Genomic DNA, 20945 nt, shown 5'->3' with positions numbered 1-20945 from the left:
TGTTTTGATTTAGTTATTGGATTATTTTGTTCTCCGTCCTTTTTTGTGTGAGGGTGTGTAAGAATGTTAAAGCTGCTTTTTTAAAGGAAGTAGTGTAAAAAATTTTGTGTCACGTGGGCAGTCTAGAAATAGACCATTACAACGCAAAGTTTGTCTGTAAACTTGAGTGCATATTGCATGAGGACAAGTAAACCGACGCTATAAAACCGACATCTCGCTTTTGTCTTCAGCTACACATCTGCTATACGACCGAGTGCAAATCTAGACGAACTTGGAATCATGAGTCGATCTTGGGTCCCTTGGAGGACGCATAAAAACGTCGTCCGAATTATCCGTCTGCAAGGAATCATCAATGCATCAAGCTCAAACCATCGCGCTCTGAGCCTACGTCGTGTCGAGAAAGCCATCGACAGGGCATTCGAAGTAAAGAAAGTAGCTCCCAAAGCTGTGTGCCTGGAGATAAATAGCACGGGGGGCTCCCCCGTCCAAAGCAACTTGATCTATACTCGCATTAGAGAGCAAGCGAATGACAAGAAGATCCCCGTGCTGTCTTTTGTGGAGGATCACGCTTTATCTGGAGGGTACTGGCTCTCCCTGGCAGGCGATGAGATTTTCGTAGATCCAAACTCTGCTGTGGGGTCTATTGGAGCAGTGAGCTCGAACGTTGGTGTGGTGGAGGCGATGAAAAAACTGGGTTAGTCGTAGTGTTTAGTGAGGGGGTGAACCCCAGTTGAATGTATCCTAACCCCTAGGTTTGGGTGGAGTGGCGGTTTAGGTGACCCTTAGAAATGTACCATAAACAGATAAACTCTTGGGCATATAAGGAATTTAAAACTCAACTTTTACAAAAAAAAAGGACACACCTGCTTTGAAATAACTTTGAAATTTACCAGATATCTTGATGGCAAATCTAACATATCTTTATACACCAGGGGGTGCCCTACCCCTACCTAGTCTAATAAAGCTATTACCCCCAACCCCTACCTAGTCTAATAAAGCTATTACCCCCAACCCCTACCTAGTCTAATAAAGCTATTACCCCCAACCCCTACCTAGTCTAATAAAGCTATTACGTTTTAGTTGTTACGTCTCAGTTGGAGTTCATGTTTCTTATTTAACAGGACTAGAATACCGCCCAGTGGTCATGGGTGAACACAAGGTTAGAATGAACCCAATGGAGCCTTTAAAACCAGAAGATGTAGAATGGGTGAAGAAAATACTTGCAGAAGTCCACAACAACTTCATAGACTTAGTAAAAGAACGACGCACAAAGCTAGACACAACCAGCAAAACAGTATTTTCAGGAGATATATTTCTTGGAAAAGAAGCAGTAAGAATTGGTTTAGTTGATGCTATTACAACAGACCTAAAAAGTCTCTGCAAAAAGCGATTTGGGGAAGATGTTGTGTTTGAGAGGTGTGATCTGCCACAAGATTTTTTCACTCGCATGATGAATAAAAGATTTGGTATGGAGGCATCAATCAATGTTGACGAGGCACTAGACTCACTAGCTATTAGAGGGCAAAGAGAAAAGATTGGCTTTTAAAATAATATTCTTGGCAAAACTTCTGAACATATTCGTGTTATGACAGTCTAAATGGCTAACAATAAAAGTGTAGTTCGTTAATATCCCTGTGTAGCAAATCTGGAAAGAATTATCTAGTTTACAGTACAAAGTACACATTAAAATACATTAATAAAAGTCTTTATTTCCACAAATATGCTGTATATTTGGTGTAACGGTAAGAAAGAGTTTAAGAGCTAAAGTCAATTCCCCAAGTGCACATAGCTACTTCTTCAGTTGGGAATCAGCAGTGATCGCACCAGAAGCAATCTCATTGTTCAGCTGTTCGACAACAGACATGTGGTCAAACTTGTTTGGTTCAATGTTAAAGGTATGAAGTAAGGATTCTCTTTCAGCACTGTCTGAAGCGTAATACATCTGGATCTGGTAGGCCAGCCATTGGGCATCAACAACACTCTAAAGAAAACAATCAAAAGAAAATAGATAAACAGAAAAAGACTTGTTAAAATAATACAATGAAAGCATGAATAACCAATTGTGTATTTGTTGGTTTTGTTAAACCCACCAAGTGATTTGTGTCAACTTCTCCCACCATCAGCACAACTCCTAAAAAAAGAAAGGTCATAAGATTAAAAAAAAAAGGTCATAGCCAAATTAACCAAAAGTTTCCCCTTCGCCATCACAATAACAGTATTTATTCCCCCCCTCCACCCTCAAAACATACAAACACACAAAATGTTTTAGTAGTGGGTTGCAAAAAACACATTGCCAAGACATACTGTAATTTAACATCCAAGTATCCTAAAGCTTACACTAGAATCCCCTGCAGTATATAGGAGTCAGCCCATTCTTCAACCAAAAATTGTGGTTCAGAGTCAATGCTCTGTGTTTTTAAAAAATATTAAAATATTGTGATGCTGTTAGACTGCCTGAACTTCATATGAATACTGCACATGATTACCTGTACCACAGCTGCCCCTGTGTATGGCTACTGCACATGGTTACATGTACCACAGCTACCCCTGAGTATGGCTACTGCACATGGTTACCTGTACCACATTTACCCCTGTGTATGGCTACTGCACATGGTTACATGTACCACAGTTACCCCTGTGTATGGCTACTGCACATGGTTACCTGTACCACAGTTACCCCTGTGTATGGCTACTGCACATGGTTACCTGTACCACAGTTACCCCTGTGTATGGCTACTGCACATGGTTACATGTACCACAGTTACCCCTGTGTATGGTTACTGCACATGGTTACATGTACCACAGCTGCCCCTGTGTATGGCTACTGCACATGGTTACATGTACCACAGTTACCCCTGTGTATGGCTACTGCACATGGTTACCTGTACCACAGTTACCCCTGTGTATGGCTACTGCACATGGTTACATGTACCACAGCTACCCTTGTGTATGGCTACTGCACATGGTTACCTGTACCACAGTTACCCCTGTGTATGGCTACTGCACATGGTTAAATGTACCACAGCTACCCCTGGCTACTTGGAGTAATGATACCTTTTGTATCTTGGAGCTCTGTGAAATGGGTAACAGCCAGAAACCATGGTGCATTCTCTGCCATTGTCTAAATTTGAAAAAAATATATATGCTGTAATTTAGTTATGAATTTTGAAGGCCATAAATGCCAACATTTCAAACTCTCACAGGATACCAAGTCACATAGGGCATGCATTTGTAGAATACAGTACTTGCAAGCAAATTGTTGCTTAAGTATCAGACTAGCCTGAGTATTAGGTGATTTTGTTTGTATACTTCATAGGAAACAATAAAAGGGTCTGACACTGGGGCTAGTATCAGACTTTGGATGAATAGGTGGTTGTATTTCAAGTGTGCACGACAAAGCAGTGGTTAATTAACATTTTTAAAGTAAATAAATGAGTGCAAGCAACATTTTCTAGTACAATCAGTACCTGAAAGTTTATCAGTGATGTCAAATAGCAGTGTTTCCCTGAGAACTCTGAGTATATGAACTCATAGCCACTTTCTCTCGGTAATGGGTAGATGAACTAAGCAAAACAAAGCATTGAAAGAAAGTGATAATACAAAATAAAGTAGCAAAGTTAGCAGCCTTGTGATGTAGTCTTCCCCTTGGGTTACCTGTGGTAGACCACAGCTAACTGGGGAAAACCAATACAGGGTAGGTGATGACACATAATAAACAAACATGCATCTTTATTATAACCATTTTGTGAACTTTACCATGAGAAATAACAAGAAAAGATTCAAAGGGTAACAAGCATGCACAGGGGATCCAAAGGGATAGCTAAATGGAATGCCTGTGTGTAGGGTTGACTGGGATATCTAATCTAAGAAAAATTACAGTAAACAAACAGGATCGCACCAGTGGATATTTGGTTGATCTTTCTTCAATTGTTTTGTAGACATTTGCCTAGAATAAAAAGAAATCAAATAAATAATGGAATACTAGTTATGTAAATCCAGAAAACGTGAATGATATAGATACTATTGAATACTGATATTTACTCACAGGGATAACAGCACTGATGCAGTCTTTATCCTTATGGAATTCCCTCCATAACTAATAAACAAATGTAATTTGTCAGACAATCTTCTACATACCATATAATAAGTTATCTTGGTAATTGGATCAAACTCAAACTTACCTTTCCTATTTCCTCACCGCTTAGTTCTGAAATAAGTTCCATTCGAAGTACAGAATCCAAAGTCTAATAAATTGCAAAAAGAGTGTATCAAAGGAAATAGATCAAGACTGCTTGCAAATCATCATCATGACCATATAGCGACAATTTAATATCAATGAATATGTCTACCTTTTCACCATATTTAGATTTTTCTCCACTTTCAGAGAGTGTGTTGATTGTCATTGTCTGCAAGTCATATAATTATGGATTTGGACAAATGGTTCATAAAACAAAAATAATAATATATATATAAAAAAAATAATATTTATACCTTTTTAGCCTTTTGCTTACTCTTCTCCACCTTCTGCTTAAATTTCTTTGTCTCTTCCACTACTCTTTTGTCAACTTTAAATTTATCTTCAAAACTTCTTGTGTCCTCTTGTCTTAAAGTGACAAAATATTTAGGTTGTAAAATATGCATAGATTACTCTAGCTGATCATGAGACTTTTTGATTGGCAAATTCAAGCCAAAACAAACACACACCAGAAGAGAACAACATAAAAATAAGATATTTAAATTAAAATAAGCCTTTTTTGACAGAGAAACTTTCTAGTTTATACTTAGTGCTAAATAAGATACTTTTGCTGTTGTTATTTTGCCACTAATATCCTGAGCATGTGGGAGTTTGCAACCCAAAAAGTCATGTGATCTGTGTCTAATGCACCTTTTTCTCATAATTGGACATCTCATAGGGAGACAGATCATGTTCCTTAAGCACAAGACAAAGAGTATAATGCCTTGGCTCTTGGGCCATTAAATGATGCACAAATTATCCCCATACACCTAGACGGCCCATGCACTTGGTCAATACAGTAAGGGCTATTGACATATATCTACCATGGTGTAGTTACTGTAAATCAATCACTCAAATGATGGAGGGATAATGCAGAAATTGAAAACCTACCACATTTTGTGCTTTTGTGGAAATTAGATACTGTAGTTGCTATATCAACACATCATGTTCTTAGTTGCTAAATAACATCATGTTCTTAGTTGCTGTATGAACAAATCATGTCCTAAGTTGCTCTATGAACACATGTTCTCAGTTGTTCTATCAACACATCACTTTCTTAGTTGCTCTATGAACACATAATGTTCTTAGTTGCTCTATCAACAAATCATGTGGATTAGTTGTTCTATCAACACATCACGTTCTTAGTTGCTCTATCAACACATCACGTTCTTAGTTGTTCTATCAACACATCACGTTCTTAGTTGCTCTATGAACACATCACGTTCTTAGTTGCTCTATCAACACATCATGTTCTTAGTTGTTCTATCAACACATCACGTTCTTAGTTGCTCTATCAACACATCACGTTCTTAGTTGCTCTATGAACACATCACGTTCTTAGTTGCTCTATCAACACATCATGTTCTTAGTTGTTCTTTCAACACATCACGTTCTTAGTTGTTCTATCAACACATCACGTTCTTAGTTGCTCTATCAACACATCATGTTCTTAGTTGTTCTATCAACACATCACGTTCTTAGTTGCTCTATGAACACATCACGTTCTTAGTTGCTCTATCAACACATCACGTTCTTAGTTGCTCTATGAACACATCACGTTCTTAGTTGCTCTATCAACACATCACGTTCTTAGTTGTTCTATCAACACATCACGTTCTTAGTTGCTCTATCAACACATCATGTTCTTAGTTGTTCTATCAACACATCACGTTCTTAGTTGCTCTATGAACACATCACGTTCTTAGTTGCTCTATCAACACATCACGTTCTTAGTTGCTCTATCAACACATCATGTTCTTAGTTGTTCTTTCAACACATCACGTTCTTAGTTGTTCTATCAACACATCACGTTCTTAGTTGCTCTATCAACACATCACGTTCTTAGTTGCTCTATGAACACGTGTTCTTAGTTGCTCTATCAACACATCATGTTCTCAGTTGCTTTATTAGCACATCATGTCCTTACTTTTGTAGCAACTCCTGTGCTGCTTTGATTTTGTCGGCATACTTTTCATAGTATGGGTTGTCTTCTAGCTGTGTGTCCTCTCTATAAAGCGAGGACGAGGTGCAGACAGGTCGAGTCCATGCACGGATAACTTTGGGTGTAAGAGAGGCGCTTGATTTTTGCAAAGAAATGCGCAAAACTCGACTTTGACAAAAAGACCACCACGAAGCCGCCATCTTGTCGATTTACAGGCCCCGCGCAGCTAAAGTAACACAGGACTCCCACATGGTGTGGGTCTTGGGTGGGCATTCGAAAAAAGATAGAAGAGATCAGAAGAGAAGGCTTAGATTCAAATAATTTTTAATCATAAAAGTCGCATTTGAAACGACAATTCACTCTTTCATACAATTTTTTTTTTCAATTTAGACGTAGTATGAGAATATTTACATATTTTAGTTATAAGTATCTAAAAATGAATAATAAATATATTCTTTATACACGTAAGGTCCGGATTGTTGAGGATTGTCTTTGTTATATTCTTTATACACTAAAAGTTTAGCTAATAAAACGGCAAATTTGAAAAAGTCATCATCGCCGACGTAATGTGACCTGAAAATAACAGAAGAAGTGTGAGGAAAGAGAAGGCTCATTTCAAATAAGCTCATATAACATCATGCGTGTTACGCGGGTGGCGCGCGTGTATATACATACCCTAGCCGACTGGATGCGTGTGTACGTGGGTGGCACGCGTGTACATACATACCCTAGCCGACTGGATGCGTGTGTACATGGGTGGCGCGCGTGTATATACATACCCTAGCCGACTGGATGCGTGTGTACGTGGGTGGCGCGCGTGTATATACATACCCTAGCCGACTGGATGCGTGTGTACGTGGGTGGCGCGCGTGTATATACATACCCTAGCCGACTGGATGCGTGTGTACGTGGGTGGCACGCGTGTACATACATACCCTAGCAGACTGGATGCGTGTGTACATGGGTGGCGCGCGTGTATATACATACCCTAGCCGACTGGATGCGTGTGTACGTGGGTGGCACGCGTGTACATACATACCCTAGCCGACTGGATGCGTGTGTACGTGGGTGGCGCGCGTGTATATACATACCCTAGCCGACTGGATGCGTTTGTGAGTGGGTGGCGCGCGTGTATATACATACCCTAGCCGACTGGATGCGTGTGTACATGGGTGGCGCTTGTGTATGTACATACCCTAGCCGACTGAATGCGTGTGTACGCGGGTGGCGCGCGTGTATGTACATACCCTAGCCGACAGGATGCGTGTGTACGTGGGTGGCGCGCGTGTACATACATACCCTAGCCGACTGGATGCGTGTGTACGTGGGTGACGCGCGTGTATATACATACCCTAGCCGACTGGATGCGTGTGTACGCGGGTGACGCGCGTGTATATACATACCCTAGCCGACTGGATGCGTGTGTACGTGGGTGGCGAGCGTCCAGAGACATACACTGCAGCAGCGCCTCGCGCTCGTCGAACTGTCGAGAGATAGGAAGCAGGGATATCAATAATTGGACATCTTTATCATTTACACCACCGTGACGGAGAGGGACTGTACTCACCTCCTGGGTTACCGGGATCGTGGGAGGACATTCCTGAGCGGGTGCTGACGGAGCTCATGGGACGCCTGTGGAAGAAAATAACAATGTGAGCTTGTAAAAAGTGACTCTGCATATACAGGAATAAAGAATTTCCCGGGAGCATAACCACGAGTTCCTATTAACTCAACAAATTGCAAGCGACAGTAATCACGTGCTGGTCTTTTGTCAAACCCATGCTTAGGAAGGATAGCACAACCCTTGGCTAGTGATTGTTCTGGTAACCGCGTCTTGTTACCCACTTAACAGATGGCGTGGACCCGGTTTCACCCTTGGTTAGTTGTTGTTATGGTAACCGCGTCTTGTTACGCTCCTTACAGATGGCGAGTAGGGTTTAACCCTTGGCTAAGGGTTGTTATGGTAACGTTACGCACCTAACAGATGGCGAGGACCGGGTTTAACCCTTGGTTAGTGGTTGTTATGGTAACCGGGTCTTGTTATGCACCTTACAGATGGCGAGGATTGAGGTCTCCTCCTATGTGCCTGCAATCCTTCCATCCAACCAGGCAGCGGCTTCTCGACACGTCTCAAGCTCATAGCGTTTACATTCTTGCCCCTCGCTAGCCAGCGGTCAGCGGTTTTTACAGGCACGGGTCCTGAGTGCGAGGGTGATGCCGGCCTCTGAGGGGGAGGGGGTGGTGGCTGTTGTCTGGCTCTAGAGGTTGCGCTCCCCACCCTTGACGGGACGCCACTACTTGAAGCTATTTTCATGGCCTCTGATGACCTCCACGCGTCCAGCCTCGCATTCTCCGTCATCGTCACCATTTCCTCGAGCTCTACCCCGTCACCCCTAGACGCGGGGCGTGACACATAGGGGTACGACCCGCTCTTGTGGACACCAAACTCATTCCCGTTCAAGTCCATATGACTGGATATGAGCAGCGCTGGCTCGTATAGAGAGGGCGGCAAATGGATATCGCTCCGTGATCCGTGATCTTGGGTGTTCTCGTAGAAGCCAGGTTCGAGCAAGCCTTGAGTGTTGTCTGGGCAGTACCCAAGTTCGGGCGATGGGGAAGTCTGGTCATTGTTCGGGTCCGTAGGAGGACTGTGTGGTTGCACGCTCCACTCCCAGGTGGATTCAAGGTAGGGAGACGCGTGCGTGGCGCCATATTCCTCCTCGACGTCTTCGCTAATAGATCAGCATAAGACGACAAAAAATTATAAATACTAAGAATATATGTTATACGAAAAGGATCTGAGATTGATATGAGGATAGTGAACAAAGGAAAAAAATGTACTTTTTCTCTTTATTGTCTGGGGAATCAGCCAATCTCAATTATATACTTTTTTTATAACCAAGTTAAACTTGCTACTTATTTTCAGGGGATTATCCGTATGAATCATATACGGTGCAAAAGGATAGAAAAGACGTTATTCATACCTTTGTTCAATATGGTCCTCTTCCGCATCTCTGGAAGCTGCAATAAAACAAGTCCAGGAATGATGTCATAGTAATAGTTAAGAGCTGAGTAAGTTATTAATGCCGGCGTTCAGCGTTACCTGTGAAAGATTCCCAGTCGAGGTTTGCAGTGACTTCTGACTGCACTCCAGGCGTCTCCTGCAACCAAAATCCCAACAATTTCACAATCAATTATAACGCCTACAGACAGGAGACTATAACCATCGGCTATAACTTTTTAACAAATTGATATCTTTTATTTGTGCTCCTTACAAGATCCCGTTCAGCCAGGTCTCGAAGGGTCTGGTTACCATGATAACAACATGAAAAATTGAATGGCGCGTACCGTTCGCTCTGGCTCTTCCCATGCCCTCTCGGGCGTTTCTTCCCGCAAGTCGGACTCAGGCCACTGTAGCTCCGCCTCTTTGAGACACTCACGGACTATAGAGCGCACGTGATTATTGATTAAGGTCCGACCTGCAGTTTATAAGAAGAGAAATAACAAGGGTAAAAATGCATTGATTTCTGGGTAAGGCTTTTTCAGAAGGTCTAGCCATCCGCTCGTCATGGGCAACATGGTGGATCTGGAGCTCGCAAAAAGGCAAAATTGGTTCCACCAAGCTGCTGCTGTGGTACACAGACCTTGTGGTTTGCTGTTGGCTGGCGAGGGCTCGCGGGCTATCGGTGCAGGAGGGACCCTGGCCTGCAGTTGCAGACTTTTCTGCAATGCCTCCGAGAGAAAACGCACCTATCCAAAACAACAAGGGGTCTAAGTACTTTTTTTACAATGAATAAGATCCAAAATCATCACGTCCATCGATTAAACTTCTCCAACCCCCTGCACCCAAACAGTCAACGGCATGAAAGATGCGAAGCCGTTTAAAAGAGAAAAAAAACCGTTTGTCAGTGGGGCGAGCTAAGGAGAGGAGGAGCGAAAACTTTCTCGTGTCCTCTCCTCTTGTCCTGCTGCCCGCTTTAAGCTCCCTCACCCCTCTTTTTTTCGCGAGTTCAATTTTTTTTGCTGAAAAACACACGGAAACACTCGCTGCAAAAGCCGTTGAGGTAAGGATTGAAATAAGGTTTTTACCTCGGACTCGCTACTGGTGCTTGCGCGGCGATCGCCTGGTGATTATAATAGGCAAAAATTAGCACGAAATTACAGGAATACAAAACCTCCAGCAGGTATCACTTACCCAAGCTGTATGCCTGGTAGTCATAGCTACAAAGAAAGAAAAAATACACACACGAACATAAGCTCGGATTTCAAACAAATAAATAAATTTGCCAATCACTATTACTGCCTCTGGAATGGTACGAGAGTGCGCAGACACAACGTGGTCTTGTTAAAGGCATAGAAGGCGCCTCAGACAGCTGTCAATACGACTCATGTCTGACCACGGAACAAAGCGTACGATAAATTCCCAAACAAAGGCGAAGTCGAAACCGGGAATGGAACCCAGTGGTGAGGCACAGGTAAAAACAATTCCTTAGAATCATATTGCAAGGTATACTGTATGCTCACAATTCCTTAGAATCATATTGTAAGGTATACTGTATGCTCACAATTCCTTAGAATCATATTGTAAGGTATACTGTATGCTCACAATTCCTTAGAATCATATTGTAAGGTATACTGTATGCTCACAATTCCTTAGAATCATATTGTAAGGTATACTGTATGCTCACAATTCCTTAGAATAATATTGTAAGGTATACTGTATGCTCACAATTCCTTAGAATAATATTGTAAGGTATACTGTATGCTCACAATTCCTTAGAATCATATTGTAAGGTATACTGTATGCTCACAATTCCCTAGAATCATATTGTAAGGTATACTGTATGCTCACAATTCCTTAGAATCATATTGTAAGGTATACTGTATGCTCACAATCCCTTAGAATCATATTGTAAGGTATACTGTATGCTCACAATTCCTTAGAATCATATTGTAAGGTATACTGTATGCTCACAATCCCTTAGAATCATATTGTAAGGTATACTGTATGCTCACAATTCCTTAGAATCATATTGTAAGGTATACTGTATGCTCACAATTCCTTAGAATCATATTGTAAGGTATACTGTATGCTCACAATTCCTTAGAATCATATTGTAAGGTATACTGTATGCTCACAATTCCTTAGAATCATATTGTAAGGTATACTGTATGCTCACAATTCCTTAGATCTTTTCCATCGACCCATCTTCGCGTCCCACTCCATGTTCTTGAAGTTCACGTAATGGAATTGCCCTTCAAGATTATCACCTTTGAGGTTAACGTCTGCTTGCTGGAAACGTGGGGCTTGAAGAAACAACGGCAACAAAATGAGTATCGGTACTTGCTGGAAACGTTGTAAAAAAACGTGAAGCACGGTTTAGCCGTTATGATAACATGTGGTGTGTATTTTATTGTTGCTGTATTTCCGCCAAAACTTAGTAATATTGCACGTGCCCTTCAATAAAAAAGTGCCTATGTCTCGCAGTTACACATAACGTTGGCATTTTGTTGCCGCGATAATTATCAACCTACAGCATTGCCAATGCGTTGCCGAGATGTTGCTTCTTGTGTGTTGCTACGACATTGCCAATTCGTTGCTGAAATGTTGCTTTTTGTGTGTTGCTATAGCATTGTCAATGCATTGCCAGACTATTGCCTGTACGTCACCGCTGGGTAGTACTGTGTGTGTTGCCGAGATGTTGCTATGGTATTGCTGGTGTGTTGCCGGTCTATCGCCTGTATGTCACCGTTATGTTGTACTGTATGTGTGTAGCCGAGATGTTGCTTGTGTGTTGCTACGGCATTGCCAATGCGTTTCCGGGCTGTATGTCACCGTTATGATTGTACTGTATGTGTGTTGCTATGGTACTTCTGGCGTGTTGCTGTGATATCACCGATGAGTTACCGCAAGTCGAGTTGTACGAGTTGTATTGTCGAGCAGTATCACCTGCCAAGTCAAGTTGTACGAGTTGTATTGTCGAGCAGTATTACCTGCCAAGTCAAGTTGTACGAGTTGTATTGTAGAGCTGTACGAGTTGTATTGTCGAGCAGTATTACCTGCCAAGTCAAGTTGTACGAGTTGTATTGTCGAGCAGTATTACCTGCCAAGTCAAGTTGTACGAGTTGTATTGTCGAGCTGTACGAGTTGTATTGTCGAGCTGTACGAGTTGTATTGTCGAGCTGTACGAGTTGTATTGTCGAGCAGTATTACCTGCCAAGTCAAGTTGTACGAGTTGTATTGTCGAGCTGTACGAGTTGTATTGTCGAGCAGTATTACCTGCCAAGTCAAGTTGTACGAGTTGTATTGTCGAGCTGAACGAGTTGTATTGTCGAGCTGTACGAGTTTTTTTTGGCGAGCTGTATTACTGTACCTGCCAAGCTGTCGAGTTGTACCAGTCCAACATGGGTTTCAGGAAGAGCGACCAGCCTACCATATGTCTGGAAAAAGGAAAAAAACGCTCAATATTTAGAGAAAAATCAAGCAAATACTGGATAACAATCTTAGCTTACCTGGTGGCCTATTTCCACTCGGTCACTCAGGGCTACAAAAAACCGGCAGATCCGATTAAACACACGTACAAAAGACCTTGATATATGACATGTATACACTTATTTCAATAAAGGTTGTCAGTGCAAATGGCGATTGTGAAATGGCAGATCTACGACCGAAAGTAACCATGCGTCCCTAAGAATATGGATAAATCAAAACAATTATCCATTAAAGGTGACCAATGCTTGGCTCTGACATTGCTGGACTATATTTAACACCTTTAATTTTACGAATAATTAGTACCCATAAGCCATTTACCATTCACCGTTTGCACTGACAACCTTTTGTGGAATAGGTATATAAAGCATGATAATGTGTGAGCGTAGGCGTCCATAGAACAGTGCTCGATACACAGGTGTAGAGCGGGACAGGGGCGGATCTAGGGGTGGGCCGAGCAGGCTTGGGCCCCACCTATTTTCAGATATTTGGCTTAGAGATAACAAGAAATAAATACGGAAGAACAAGGAATCCCATATATCTTGATGTATAGGAAAAACATGAAAACTACTGTTTCATCCCTACAAGCCTGTTTCGAGGTTGCCCAATCATCAGGGGAATGTTTTTCTATACACCAAGACATATAAAGCATGATGTATAGGGGGAATGTAACAAAGGGAGGGGCCGGGAAGGCTCATACCTCACCTCCTCCAGTATTTTTTAAAATTTGAAGGAAATCTACAGTAAAGGCGAGGCTTTGCACACCTTTGTTTCTGTATCCTCCCTGCCGATAGTATGACCTACGCTTTTAGTAAAATCTAATAAAAAAATAGTTCAGGTTTGGGAATTCGAGTTATCGTGTGTAAAAATATACTTGAAGAAAAATACAAATATAAATTACTCAAATTTAGGGAAATTATTCAGTTATTGAGGGCTTGGGTTATAGCAATGTGTTGAATATGCAATTTTGAAGTAAATGTGACGTTTAGAAGCCAGAATTTTCCTCTGGTCGTATTCAGGAATATGAAATTTAAAAAAAACTAGCAAAGTGACCTGGCCTCCTGGTGGCAGTCTTGGCGCGGCTGCGCATGCGCACGGATCGCTTGGTCCTGACTCCAAGGGCGGTGCCAGCACGTGCCCGGGTGCGTGGCGCTGTTACAGCATCATCGCTGCCTCTGCACATCACAATTTAATGAAAAATTAGCTAAAGAAAACCCTAAAAAAATCACTGCTTATTTTGCAGATAGAAATCATTACCTGGTTGCATTTCCTGTTGTCATTGCAGAAGAGTGAGGTCTGTCAGGGACCTGGACCAGACGCTTTGACTGTTGAAAACGTGAAATTAATGCTACAGTACATAGATGTCACGATGGTAGTATACAACTTCTCTTGCTTCTGGCAGTGTGTGGCAAAGCAAGGGTATCAGTATCAGTATCACCCTGATACTGCACCACCTCTCGGTGTGGCAGTGTGTGGCAAAGTAAGGGTATCAGTATCAGTATCACCCTGATACTGCACCACCTCTCGGTTCCTCTCTGATCATAAGTAATGTGATAAGAACATCAGGGAATCAAAGAGGGCTTAGTGGGGAAAGGAAGATGTAAAAGGAGGGAAGGAAGGCAGAGAGGGAGGGAAGACGAAGAGGGGAAATGCATACATTGAATATGTAGAGGGACGAGGTAAAGGGAGGGAAGATGTAGAGGGGCGAGGTAAAGGAAGGGAAGATGTAGTGGGGCGGAGGAGGAGGCATTGAGTCACATAGTTACATTGTGATTGTGCACTGTATTTACCGTTATGATGTAGCTTGGCTCAACACAATACGAAAGGTATTGTGAGTTTAATGATTCGCTCATTTTTTCTGTTTTAGCTAAGAATGCAATAAAAAAATTAAAAAAAAAACATACATGCATCCATAGTTAGCTGAATCCTTAACTGATAGTTGGTTCTAGAACTTACCAGGATTAAGCGACTGTGTGTTCGCTTCCTTGGTTTTGTGGAGCAAGAATTGACCGATCTCTTGATAAACTCGGTTCATACCACCCTATTAAAGAAACATGATCAAGAAGCTATAGAGCTATCAAAATTTTAAGTTTGGTTAAAATGTCTCAGTGATTTTCCCTGACAGTTTGCTTGCTCACCCCTGCTGACTGTATTTGCCAGCTCAAAGCCTTCAGTTGTTCACCAACATTGGTGTCTTTGGTCCCAACAGATAAGAGGTCCATGATACCTGGGAGATAGGATAAGATGATTTCTTATTTCTACTTCATCATGACTAGATAATTTCTACATAGCTCACAACCCATACTAGTCCTTAAACAAGTGCCTTGTTCCTTCATAAAAACAATTAACAAAAGCCCTTTATGTCACCATTTACCGTTTTTTGTTCATTTGTTTGTTTGTTTTATTGTTTTGAGTTGTCTTTTTTTAGTAAATTTCGGTGGCAGGGTGAATGGAAATAGAAATTGATGCAAGCAAGTAAAGAAAAGTTCTAACAGAAAGTATTCACAAAATGTATAGTACAGTACATGGAAATAAAGTGAACATAAACTTCATTATGACATACCAGGATCTCTACCAATAAAGTTGAAAAATGATGGAACAATGCATAACAGCTGAACCACTTCAGAAGCCAGAAGGCTGCGGTAGCCACTTTTTCTACAAGAGGAGGTTGTATGATGTCTATTCATGAGATTTAAAAATTCAGAATAAAACAACCAATCATAATTTACCTACCTTGAATCAAATTTCTTCCTCATTGCTTGATATCTGTAGGGGAATTAGAATGTTGTTTCAGATACCAAAAAAATGATTACTGTGTTTCTCTATTAAGTCTGTAAGTTGTTTCAATAGTGCCAGCCCAGTTATTCTTTTTTAGAGATATCAGAAACTGCACCATACATAGCTACAAAGCCACAGAATCATGGGTGGCCCATTGTGTTAGTGCGTAATCGTATGGGGCCTCTCACCTTTGCTGAAATGGGTTTTATTCCTGGTCCAGACATGGACAGTATCTTTCTGTTTCTCGGCCCTGAATTTGGCTTGTTTAACGTATGTGAGCTTACTAGAAGCTTGTGTTCCTCAATTCTCCAGGAATTGATGTTCTTAATACATAATAGGATTTTAAATGTGAAGCGCTTAAAACATGGTTTGTATAAGCGCTATATAAACGCTATATTTTTTTTTATTTATTTTTTTACTTACATAGTGATGTCATCACCATTAGCCAACCGAATAAGGTCAGACACTAGATCATACAAGCCCAAATAGAGACGATTATACAGCCCACCATCCTAAAATAACAAGAAAACAATAAACAAAAACATGAAAAAAACATTTACAACTAGCAATAATCACTTTTAGATTCTCATTGTAACACAGTGGAAGCAAAAATAATTGTCTAGGTTGAATGTTACTGCTTTTTTTGCAAACCATTTACTTATTACAAAATAAAAGTAAACCACTTTTTCTTGCAATTACCCTTCCAATACTCACAATACTCTGGTCTCTCTCAATCTTAACAGCACCCAACAGGAGCGACACAATCCTGCACCTTATCTCTCTTGAAAACATAAATACGTCCATTGTCTCAATAGACCTAGGCACAAAAAGAAGTCAAATATCTTCTATCTTCATCTTCAAAGGTCTCTATATGTGTTTGAAAACCTGAGATGATCTTACAGTTAATTTCACAATACTGCAGGGGGGGGGGGGTTAGAACTTCGTCGGGAAGTTGGGAACTTGTGTTGCCATGTTGATAACCCAAAGTTTGCAACCTAAGTTCCCAAGGTCACAACCTAAGTTCCAACTTCGATTTTTTAAGGTTGGGCCGTTCAAAATGAGTTAGAAAAGTATAGATTTGAGATTGATGATGTAATAGAAATTAGACTATTACACTGTTATATTTAAATTTTATTTCAAATCTAATAAGAAAATGAGAAGGGTTCCTATGCTGAGGGCTAAAAAATAACCTTGACATACACACGCACCGCTTCCAAACAATCAAATTGACATTTTCAGACAAAAAGCGGTGACTAGAACAAAAATCTATATTCATTATTAAGCATGAACGTGAAAATGCGTTGGCATTTTTAGCCCTTGCCATATAAAAGAATTTCTTTCCATTTTGAAGGGTAAAAAAAATTGAAGTTGGGAACTTTGGGTTGCCAACTTGGGTTGCCAACTTGGTTCCCAATCCCCTGCGGAGAAGTATTGTGAAATTAACTGTAACAAGCAGGATAGAAATCATGGGTGGAGACATGGTCACATGAGTCCATTTCCCCATGTTTACTGATGGATGAAAATGACTTACTCTATTTTATTCAGTCTTGCAACTTCTAGTGTTTGCTGAACTATTGCAGAGGGGATGGCAAATTCTAACGAGGCCTAGAGTCAAAAAGTCATTAGTTTATTAGATAATTGAATTTTGGATCAAATTCCATAGCTTGAGATCCAAGGAAAGTCCTACCACTAGTAGAAGCAAGAGCATATTACATCTCTCTTGGTCATCAGTCCTACAAGTTATCAAGTTAACTATCAGGTCAGAAGACTTGAATTTCTCCCTGCAACCAAAGAACAGATGAAACACATCAAACACAAGACTTGAATACCAGCTGCTTCTGAGAGCCTAGAGTATATGTAGCCACAAGATCCAGCGTCAGCTAGAAATACATAGTAAGTGGCTAGTCTTGTCCAGGTACATACCGAGTTGTGTGCTTCATCTCCAGGTTAACATCTTGCTGAAGGTTATATCCCAGGTAATGCAGCCTCCTTTTGTCTAGGTCTGTGGAAAGAATATAAAAGAAGCATCACTTTCTGTTTTGTGAATAATGAAAGCCTTTGTATTGTCTCAGCAACAATGCCTATTTATGCATCCATGCATTTGAGTCTTTGTCTGTCTTCCTGCTCTGTAGTTCTGTTGGTGACTGTATGCTTTCCTGCCCGGTCTGTCTGTTTGTTCCTTTTTCTGACAATCTCCCTGTCCCACTGTCTACCAATCAAAGGTAGCACATAACTATATATTCCTGCCTGGTCTGTCTGTTTGTTCCTTTTTCTGACAATCTCCCTGTCCCACTGTCTACCAGTCTAAGGTAGCACATACCTATATATTCCTGCCCGGTCTGTCTGTCTGTTCCTTTTTCTGACAATCTCCCTGTCCCACTGTCGACCAATCAAAGGTAGCAACCATATTCCTGCCCGGTCTGTCTGTTCCTTTTTCTGACAATCTCCCTGTCCCACTGTCTACCAGTCTAAGGTAGCACATACCTATATATTCCTGCACGGTCTGTCTGTTTGTTCCTTTTTCTGACAATCTCCCTGTCCAACTGTCTACCAGTCTAAGGTAGCACATACCTATATATTCCTGCCCGGTCTGTCTGTTTGTTCCTTTTTCTGACAATCTCCCTGTCCCACTGTCTACCAGTCTAAGGTAGCACATACCTATATATTCCTGCCCGGTCAGTCTGTTTGTTCCTTTTTCTGACAATCTCCCTGTCCCACTGTCTACCAGTCTAAGGTAGCACATACCTATATTGTGACTTGCCTTTTGTGGAAATCTTCTCATCATGTGATCAGTCTAAAAATAACAAGTGTAATTATATAATGCTGAGTTATCATTCAATAACCCTATATATGACAACTTTTCTTACCCTGTTACCATGGACACCAGTGACTGTAATGTTCTTTATTGTTGATGGAACAAACTGCTTTCTGGGCAACTTTCGTCTCTGTGCAAAAAGACGAAAATGATCATTTATAATTAATTATATTTGCACCATATTTGTTGGAAGATGGCATTAGCACATACCACAGGTCTGTCTGAATATGCAGAGTCCTTGAAAAACTGTCGAACCTGGGCTCTCTCAGCAGCTGTCAAATAAACCAAAGTATGTAAGGTTGGTGTGAGGTCTACTTGCAACTTACACCTTTTAAATAAGGTTGCACTCAGAGAATCCACGTGTCAGATTACCCACAGTGCCTCATGGGCAAAAATAAAAACAAATCCAGGTTATAAAAACTGTAGCATTCTTGTTTATGTGCCTTTAAACATTTGCATGGCTTTTAAAGACTATGATTCAGCCATTCATACACAGGTGCGTACACAGGGGGTGCCCAGGGTGTGCCTGCACTCCCCCTTGGCGGCCAAAAAGAGGGCCATTTCTTATTTTAAGGAATATTCAAATGCTATGCCTTTTCCATATGATATTGTACACCCCCCTCAGCCAATCATGGTTACCTGCCTGATACACAACCCATGAATCATGGCAGGTTACAACACATGGATTTTCAGTGCAACCACCTTATTTGTAAAAGATGTATTAGGAAGGTTAAGATTTTCACTTACATGTAATGATACGCCCATCCAGCATCCAAATAAGGGGTAAGCTATCAATAACATGCATTCTGTCTGGAAGCAACAGAATAAGAGAAGTTGGCTCTACGCATTGCTCACTGCAAAATGGTGGACAGGTCATGGAAGCCTTGTCAAATAGGTTTGAGGAGAAATATGAGGGAACAGGTTGTTTGTCTAACAAAGACAATGATTAAGTGAGTAGCTAGGTGTGGATGAACCTCTTCCCCCTTAGTCAGCAAAACCCAAATTTTAGACTTTGCAAATATGATATGAGCATGCACCCCTCTCCCCTGAGAATCATGGGAACACCTGATAATGGTAGACAATAGTTACACAGGCACTGGAAGTAGGGTTTATTCATGTGTTTTAGGAAAGTCCCAACAAGTTCAGTGCCTAAATTCTCACTGGTGATTTATCATGTATTCCACATTCCACACACAAATTTTTTTCACTACATTATGGTTGTGCTTAACACCACTTCTAAGATAATAAGGGTAAATGACCAACTATATTCCACTAGATATTTGTGCTTGATAAGCAGCAGGTTCTTACAATAAGCATCCATCTCAAGCTTTGGGTTGCCATGGAGCGCAAGGTCCAGGATATGAATATGGCGAATCTTCTGCAGCTCATCCCACTCCAACTCATTATTAGACAATATGAGACATCCAAACGCTGCAAACCTTGACAAGCCTTCCAGACTGCGAAGCTTTAAACAATAATAAAAGAAAAACTTTGGTCATATAATTGTGTTGTATTCCTGCATACATATTATTACTTAAGTATCTTTTTGAAAAAAATTAACACAACCACCTACCTATTAATTTTTAATTATAATATGATATAGTAAAAAACTCATTGTATGAATAATAAATTATATTTTTGTGTTTATGCAAAAGGGAATCCTGTTGTTTTCTGTTTCGTTTATTTTATTATGCGCGAAATATCAACCAAAAAAAGCGTTTACTCTAATTACTAGTTGAAAGACAAAAGGGAGAACAATGATGAAAACGAAGTGCTAATGACTACCAGACAATTTAATCAAGTATTTTCCTAAGCTACCGGCCTCACAGGAGATATCAAAAAGGATTAATTTTGAGAGTTAAACTCACTGAAGCTGAGATCACCGATGACAACGCAAACAACTTCTCCAACACAACCGGGTTCCCTCGTAAGACGTTTTACAAACAATTTACAAAAACTAAGGAAAACATCGGTAGTCAACGATTATCGTAGATATAAATTATAAATAATACGACAGTGCACACTTTCAAAATAAAAGCATCACAAAAAATAGCCTAGAGATCAATAGATCAACATAGCATTCGCAAATTACCCTGTTATTGGCGAGATCTATTCTCCACAACTGAGGACAACAATCTATGTCTGGGACGGCCTCGATCCGGTTGTCTCGTAGGATTAAACACTGCAATTTCGGGCATAATTCTAGTTTATCGACTGAAACTTTAAAGAAAATTGAGAGTTAGCATCAGAACCAACTATAGACATACGTTTTATTGCAATGACTTTAAAATTATACCTAAATCAGAGTGTGAAAGATCAAGGTATTCAACTCCGTGCAGAGGTCTCGCGGCACGAGAGCGTAGCAACTACAAATAAATAATCTTAATTAGTCAATTAACAATAAATATCGGTATCACAGGAAGATGTAAATCAAAGAATGTTATCCTACCTGGCTAGAAACCCTCATCGCGTGTTGTGTCTAGGTGACAGCGACGTTTTGCGAAAATCTCTTGGTGGTAGTCATTTCTGCTGTGTTTGTTTGTGGCGCGCTTTGAAATCTGACCTGTTGGACAGATGAGCCAAAAAAAAGCACCCATGAGTGGGGGGGGGGGGGGGGGGGTAAATACTGGCCGCGAAATAAAAGGTCAGAAAATACGTCAACTCCCCTCTGATTTCAAATGGTCGG

The 20945-nt window shown here is 40.9% G+C and overlaps 3 protein-coding genes across 4 annotated transcripts; 1 reads left to right on the top strand and 2 right to left on the bottom strand.

The window, feature by feature from the left end:
* Positions 1 to 20: 20 nt before the first annotated feature.
* LOC5516293 (Na(+)/H(+) antiporter NhaA) lies at positions 21 to 1719 on the top strand. The gene is made up of 2 exons (XM_001636372.3): positions 21 to 694; positions 1122 to 1719. The coding sequence occupies exons 1-2, from the start codon at positions 280 to 282 to the stop codon at positions 1544 to 1546; spliced, it is 840 nt and encodes a 279-aa protein (XP_001636422.1). The 5' UTR covers positions 21 to 279; the 3' UTR covers positions 1547 to 1719.
* On the bottom strand, positions 1690 to 6398 carry LOC5516291 (ATP synthase mitochondrial F1 complex assembly factor 1). Its single transcript, XM_001636334.3, has 10 exons — positions 6162 to 6398; positions 4492 to 4603; positions 4350 to 4406; positions 4182 to 4244; positions 4046 to 4096; positions 3899 to 3946; positions 3468 to 3563; positions 3055 to 3121; positions 2091 to 2131; positions 1690 to 1981 (listed from the first exon to the last, which is right to left on the bottom strand). The coding sequence occupies exons 1-10, from the start codon at positions 6374 to 6376 to the stop codon at positions 1790 to 1792; spliced, it is 942 nt and encodes a 313-aa protein (XP_001636384.2). The 5' UTR covers positions 6377 to 6398; the 3' UTR covers positions 1690 to 1789.
* An 85-nt stretch (positions 6399 to 6483) lies between these two features.
* Positions 6484 to 20863, bottom strand: LOC5503292. Of its 2 annotated transcripts, XM_048728924.1 has the most exons (33): positions 20709 to 20863; positions 20556 to 20625; positions 20352 to 20479; positions 19568 to 19724; positions 19007 to 19069; positions 18470 to 18531; positions 18312 to 18389; positions 18190 to 18238; positions 17368 to 17446; positions 17132 to 17225; positions 16976 to 17049; positions 16159 to 16261; positions 15868 to 15956; positions 15400 to 15432; positions 15230 to 15321; positions 14805 to 14893; positions 14623 to 14707; positions 14457 to 14533; positions 13924 to 13991; positions 13720 to 13841; positions 12690 to 12721; positions 12551 to 12617; positions 11357 to 11483; positions 10372 to 10397; positions 10266 to 10300; positions 9821 to 9926; positions 9525 to 9655; positions 9280 to 9337; positions 9161 to 9197; positions 8225 to 8908; positions 7744 to 7808; positions 7580 to 7659; positions 6484 to 6749 (listed from the first exon to the last, which is right to left on the bottom strand). In XM_048728924.1, exons 1-33 carry the CDS (start codon positions 20724 to 20726, stop codon positions 6729 to 6731), a joined length of 3099 nt encoding a protein of 1032 aa, XP_048584881.1. In that variant the 5' UTR covers positions 20727 to 20863; the 3' UTR covers positions 6484 to 6728. The 2 variants fall into 2 exon arrangements, 1 of the variants encoding a protein (XP_048584881.1); XR_007311899.1 differs by lacking the exon at positions 6484 to 6749 and having other exon boundaries at positions 7582 to 7659; positions 8154 to 8908.
* Between the last annotated feature and the right edge of the window lie 82 nt (positions 20864 to 20945).

This window comes from Nematostella vectensis, chromosome 1 (genome assembly GCF_932526225.1).
Source record: "Nematostella vectensis chromosome 1, jaNemVect1.1, whole genome shotgun sequence".
NCBI lineage: Eukaryota > Metazoa > Cnidaria > Anthozoa > Actiniaria > Edwardsiidae > Nematostella > Nematostella vectensis.
The sequence above is the reverse complement of the archived record's forward strand: the minus strand, read 5'-3'. Positions and strand labels throughout refer to the sequence as shown.